Source organism: Eurytemora carolleeae, unplaced genomic scaffold, assembly GCF_000591075.1.
Source record: "Eurytemora carolleeae unplaced genomic scaffold, Eaff_2.0 scaffold72, whole genome shotgun sequence".
NCBI lineage: Eukaryota > Metazoa > Arthropoda > Copepoda > Calanoida > Temoridae > Eurytemora > Eurytemora carolleeae.
The window spans coordinates 61,934-68,905 of NW_019396031.1; the positions used below are offsets into that span (position 1 = coordinate 61,934).

General features: G+C 31.1%; 1 protein-coding gene across 2 annotated transcripts in view; it reads left to right on the forward strand.

Annotated features, from left to right (window-relative positions):
• Positions 1-1,578: 1,578 nt before the first annotated feature.
• LOC111696539 (voltage-gated potassium channel subunit beta-2) overlaps positions 1,579-6,972 on the forward strand; it is a 22,821-nt gene continuing 17,427 nt past the window's right edge. For both annotated transcript variants that reach the window (XR_002764112.1, XM_023466167.1), the window contains exons 1-3: positions 1,579-1,640; positions 4,040-4,127; positions 6,492-6,554. Coding sequence is in view for 1 of the 2 variants with exons in the window: in XM_023466167.1 (XP_023321935.1) it covers positions 4,062-4,127; positions 6,492-6,554 (129 nt within the window). In the remaining variant the exon portion in view is untranslated. The remainder of the gene's footprint in view (positions 1,641-4,039; positions 4,128-6,491; positions 6,555-6,972) is intronic.

Consider the following 6,972-nt stretch of genomic DNA (forward strand, 5'->3'; position numbering starts at 1 on the left):
ACGCAATTTATATTCATGATTCTGAACCTAAAAATAGGGTCATAAACTTAAAAAAAGAGATATTGTCTTAAACGGAAAGAGAGGTAAGGTTGAAACATTAGGAGAAACTACGTGTTTTAAACCTAAAGAGAACAATATAGGGTTATACCATTAGGAGAAACTACGTGCTTTAAACCTGAGGAGAACAATATAGGGTTATACCAATGGGAGAAACTACGTGTTTTAAACCTAAAGAGAATAATATAGGATTAGAACATTAGGAGAACCTACGTGTTTTTAACCTAAGGAGAACAATATAGGGTTGGAACATTAGGAGAAACTACGTGTTCTAAACCTAAGGAGAAAAATAAAGGGTTAGAACATTAGGCGAAACTACGTGCTTAAAACCTGAGAACAATAAAGGGTTAGAATATTAGGAAAAACTACGTGTTCTAAGCCTAAGGAGAATAATATAGGGTTAGAACATTAGGAGAAACTACGTGTTTTAAACCTGAGAAGAACAATATAGGGTTAGAACATTAGGAGAAACTACGTGTTTTTAACCTAAAGAGAACAATATAGGGTTAAACCATTAGGAGAAACTACGTATTTTAAACCTGAGGAGAACAATATAGGGTTCGAACATTAGGAGAAACTACGTGTTTTAAGCCTAAAGAGAACAATATAGGGTTCGAACATTAGGAGAAACTACGTGTTATAACTATACAGGAAATCAGTGTTCACAAATCTAACTATACAGGAATTCAATGATTTCAGGTCTAATTATACAGGTAATCAGTGATTACAGATCTAACTATATAGGTAATCAGTGATTACAGGTCTACCTATACAGGTAATCAGTGATTACAGGTCTAACTATACAGGTAATCAGTGATTACAGGTCTACCTATGAAGGTAATCAGTGATTACAGGTCTAACTATACAGGAAATCAGTGTTCACAAATCTAACTATACAGGAATTCAATGATTTCAGGTATAATTATACAGGTAGTTAGTGATTACAGATCTACCTATACAGGAAATCAGTTATTACAGATTTAACTATACAGGTAATCAGTGATTACAGATATAACTATACAGGAAATCAGTTAATACAGATTTAACTATACAGGTAATCAGTGATTACAGATATAACTATACAGGTAATCAGTGATTACAGATATAACTATACAGGAAATCAGTTAATACAGATTTAACTATACAGGTAATCAGTGATTACAGATATAACTATACAGAAAATCAGTGATTACAGGTCTATCTATACAGGTAATCAGCGATTACAGATCTAACTATATAAAGGAAATCAGTGATTACAGGTCTAACTATACAGGTAATCAGTGATCAGTATTTTGGATGCAGTAACATTTTGCTCTAAACTTTTTTTGGTCATGGGTAAAATTTTGCCTTGATCAGGTTTGCCTAGTAACAATTCGCCTTGGTAACATTTTGCCTTGGCAACACCGACATATGATTTTTGCCTTGATAATTTAAAATTACAAATTGTAGGACTGATTAGGGCAGCTTCAATTTTTATTTTAGGGGTTTTCTACAATTGTATAAAATTTAATCCTTGCTTAGGTTTCTCTGGGTTTAGATTCTGGGTTCCAGGTTCCCTGAGTCGAGTTCTGGGTTCGAATAAAGTAAATTTCATCTCCCTAGACCTAGCTCTATCTTTGTTGTTTGATGTCAGTTAGATATTTTCAGGGAACAGGAACACTTCATCCTTCACCCTTAATCCCTGTCTAGTTCCTGGTAGATATTATCAGGAACATGGAACACTTCACCCTTCACCCTTAATCCCTGTCTAGTTCCTGGTAGATATTTTCAGGAACATGGAACACTTCACCCTTCACCCTTAATCCCTGTCTAGTTCCTAGTAGATAAAACAGATGTATACAATTAGACCAGAAAACCTACTTTCTTCTTTTTAAATATTTTATGATAAGAACTGTTGTAATTTCAAGACATTCCATGCTTGTTTCACCGCGGTTCCTTTAATCCTTAACCTGATCGAGAATGTGGAAGATATTGTCGTTTTTCTTGATTAAAAAGTGTTTAATTTTAATAATTTGCTCCATATTGTTTCTAAAGTAAAGATGAGTAAGTCACTTTATAGAGGACCACAACTAAAAATAATCAGTTTTCAAAGAGAAGATGATTGATTTCTCATGCATTCTTGATAAAAAAGCTTTTAGGGGTACCGATGTGAACTGGACATGCCATTTTGAAAATAAAGTCTCCAGTAAACAAAGGGTATTTTTTCAGTTTAGAAAATTAGTTGAGTTTTTGCTCCAAACAAAAATTATCTAATCTCCATATCTTTTTTTTAAATAGAATAAAGTTTGAAATATCAAAGATCCACAATATCGTGTTGCAAAGATATTTGGATTAGAAAATCAGAGTTTGTGGCAAAAACTGAATTACTTTGAAAGTTTAATAACTTTCTTAATTACAAATAAATTGAAAGATTGAGATAGTTTAAAAGCTTAGACAGGGAGGAGTGAGGGAAATTATGAAAATGAAAATATTTGTTTTCAAATTTTACTCAAATTGATTTCTCTCAATTGAAAAAAAAACTTTCAGCTCATGACACGCTTGTCATGGTTAATAATGTATATAAAAAACTGGAATCATCATAACCATGATGACAAATAATTGTCTTTGTCAACCAAAAATCCATTGTTTTATTATATCTTTAAAATAGTTTCAATAAAATACAGTTCATCTAAACACCTTGACATGTTATCAAAGAAAATGTTTTTTGATAACAAGGACTTTAGAATTATATAGTGTGTTCCACTAATCATTGTAATTTAGGAATTGTTTTAAATGTCATCTTTAGTTTTTAATAGTTCAATAGATTAAAAAATACAATGAAGATTAAAATAATAATCATTTTTTTAAACAAACTTATTTTTAAAAAAAATTTTCATGTTTATTGGAACACTCATAAACCTTTAAGAAATATATTATTACACGTTTAATAGTATATTCTAAAAATGTGCATGCTCAATATGTTTATTGTTAAAAACATAGATTGATAAAAAATCGTTCTCTCGAATTTCCAAAATTCAGACAATATTGAATTTAAAAAAATTTTAGATATATTATTATTTATTTACATTCTTGAATTTTTTTTTAAAAATTCCGAACTCCATTTTAGTTTGTACGAATAGAAATATGATGATATATGGTTAATTAACCACACGACATACGACATTTTACTTTTAGTTATGATTTATCAGATACAAAGTTTCCTGAAAGTTATTAGATACAAAATTCCTGGAAAGACTAGATACAAAGTTTACGGAAAAGTTATCAGATACAAAGTTTCCTGAAAGTTATCAGATACAAATTCCTGCAAAGTTATAAGATACAAAATTCCTGCAAAGTTATTAGATACAAAATTCCTGAAAAGTTATTAGATACAAAATTCCTGAAAAGTTATTAGATACAAAATTCCTGAAAAGTTATTAGATACAAAATTTCTGGAAAGTTATAAGATACAAAATTCCTGAAAAGTTATTAGATACAAAATTTCTGGAAATTTATTAGATACAAAATTCCTGAAAAGTTATTAGATACAAAATTTCTGAAAAGTTATTAGATACAAAATTCCTGAAAAGTTATTAGATATTTAAAATCAATGTAATATATTTTCTTTAAATCTTCTGATGAAGTTTAGTGTACGGTGTAACTCAGGGCTCAGGATACCACTGAACCCTTGAGCAGGTTTAAACTTTAACTTTTCAACCTTTAATCTCTTCATTCAAACCCATCCATGCAAATATATCCGGGATGTCAGCATTAAAAACACAAACTTAAGTTTAAAATGCTAAAATAATAAGTTAAGAGATATTTTAAAGCTTGGAAACGTTAGATCCCGTTTATCTTTTATTTGTAAAACATGTTAAATGTATTTCATGTTGTTGTAAATTTAGGATGTTTTGTACTTTCTGTTAGATGTAGTATATGAGTCTATGTTTCTATGTTATGAAATATTTGTATTGTGGTTTCAGATCAGGTATTTTTTGTTTAGGGGTCGGGCCCCTATAGCCTCAATGGATGCTATGGAAGATATGGAAGTTTTTACTGGAAGTAATCCTGGTTTAGCTCCAGTATGCCAGGTCAAATATTTAATATTATCGTCTTCCATCTAGAAAATTTAAGGGATCCTCGACATGCAAAGATGGCAATGCCCGATTAACAACGCTCGGTAACCTTTTAAGCTTTGTTTGATCAAGTATGAATTATATATCAATAAATTAATAAATAGTTGTCATAGTTAACCCTCAGACGGGACTATGCCAAGAAAATTGACCCCTGTCGTATGTTAGTCTGTTTAGGGCGGCGTACTGTACCATAGGATCGGGTCAGTACACGCTGTTATCTGGCATGCCGGTACAAACTGGGCAGGTCCTGTTCGAATTCAAATTTACTATGGCCCAGAGTGATTAAAGTTTATCTACAAAAGTGACTTTTGCACTTCATACTGCAGGAAAATTTACAGGAATTACAAAAATTTAAAAACGACAATATCTTCCCCATTTCTTATTCAAAAAAAGGTTTCAATGTTACCGTTGTGAATAGGGCATCGCTATAAATGCATGAAAAAGAATTGAGTTTTTGCCACAAACTCTAATTTTCTTATCCTTATATCTTTGCATTTCAATGTCTGAGACCTTAGATATTTCAAACTATGACTCATTTTAGATTAAATAATGTTAGTTTGAAATATCAAAGGCTTACACCATCAGGTTGCAAAGATAAATCGATTGTAAAATCAGAATTTGTGGCAAAAACTCAGTTCCTTTCTCTTGAAATAACGCGTAGAGTCCCTTTGAAAAGTTTATTATATAAAACGTTTTTAGGAGGAGTTACATAACTAACCTTAACTTTACTTAACTCAAGAATACAACCAACATTAATCTTAACTTCGAGTTAGCACAATTATATTTGCATATATATATATATATAATCTTATTGAGCCGAGATCAAGAACGACTTTTTATTAGAAATTATTAGGAAAGGTATATTTGTATACAGTTGAGCCGAGTCTAAGATTTTCTGAATTATAAAGATTCAGAGAAACTATTCATAATTTTGGTGGAAGGAACTTTAAACTGACCCTCCAGTTCTATAGTGACATGACCACTTAGATAGGAACCATGTAAACCTTTGTCTTAGCTAATCAGAAGGAGATATCCTTAAAATATTTCCAGATAGAAATACAACGATATCTTCTTTTCTAGATAGAAATATGCCGATATCTTCTTTTCCAGATAGAAATACGACGATATCTTCTTTTTCAGATAGAAATACGACGATATCCTCTTTTCCAGATAGATATACGACGATATCCTCTTTTTCAGATAGAAATACGACGATATCCTCTTTTCCAGATAGAATACGACGATATCTTCTTTTCTAGATAGAAATACGACGATATCTTCTTTTCTAGATAGAAATATGCCGATATCTTCTTTTCCAGATAGAAATACGACGATATCTTCTAATCCAGATAGAAATACGACGATATCTTCTTTTTCAGATAGAAATACGACGATATCCTCTTTTCCAGATAGAATACGACGATATCTTCTTTACCAGATAGAAATACGACGATATCTTCTTTACCAGATAGAAATACGACGACATCTTCTTTTCCAGATAGAAATACGACGATATCTTCTTTATCAGATAGAAATACGACGATATCTTCTTTTCTGGATAGAAATACGATGATATCTTCTTTTCAGGATAGAAAAACGACGACATCTTCTTTACCAGATAGAAATACGACGATATCTTCTTTTCCAGATAGAAATACGACGACATCTTCTTTACCAGATAGAAATACGACGATATCTTCTTTACCAGATAGAAATACGACGATATCTTCTTTACCAGATAGAAATACGACGATATATTCTTTACCAGATAGAAATACGACGATATCTTCTTTTCCGGATAGAAATACGACTATATCTTCTTTTCCGGATAGAAAAACGACTATATCTTCTTTTCCGGATAGAAATACGACGATATCGGGAATAGAACATGTGCATTTATATCTTATATTTATTTATATCTTAAAAGTAAATAGAAAATTAAATAATAATTTGATTTTTAAATTGGGAAAGCCATTTTTTAAATGTGGGTCTCTTGAAATTACAACGACAATCCCTTAAACAACTAGAAAATTAAAAAATAATTTGATTTTTAAATTAAAATAACACTCGGTTGAAAAATGTTGAATTTGTGATTATTAATATGGAATAAAAAAATCTATTTATAAATCTGAAGAAACCTCTTCTATACCTTATTTGACGCTTTAACTTTGTGCATTTTATTGCATTATACTAATATTATTATTTCCGTATTTTATATAAATTTCTCTTGGCGAACATAGATTTTTAATATATGACCTTGTATAAGATTTAGTTTACTTATCAACTTCTCAATTTAATTTCTAAAAATTTGTTGATTAGGTTTTGGGTCGAGGAACTCTGCCCGGATTGAAGTACAGACATTTAGGAAAATCTGGACTCAAGGTACAGCTGCAGATACTAGTACACACAACAAGACAATTTATCTCAGTTCTTGATTAATTTCTTCTCTCCAGGACAAAAAGTTTCTCTGTTTCCTGAACTAACTGCTCCAAAACATGTGGTTTTAATAAATCTATCTTCGGGGGAAAACGGTTTTTTTTCACAAAACCATAAAATAGTTACAAATATTTATATATTTACTGCTTAACATATATAAACTATTTACTTTCCACCTGTTTAATTAAATGTTAAGATGTTTTCATTACCACCCCTCCTTACACTAAGGCTCTCCTAGTCCTTATACCCTTTGTCTCCTTATTCCTCCATCATCATACTACGTCTCTTTCTCCTCCTACTCCAACTCCTCCCACTCCTACACAGACCCGCTCCTACTCGGTCCTCTCCCACATCTACGCCGACC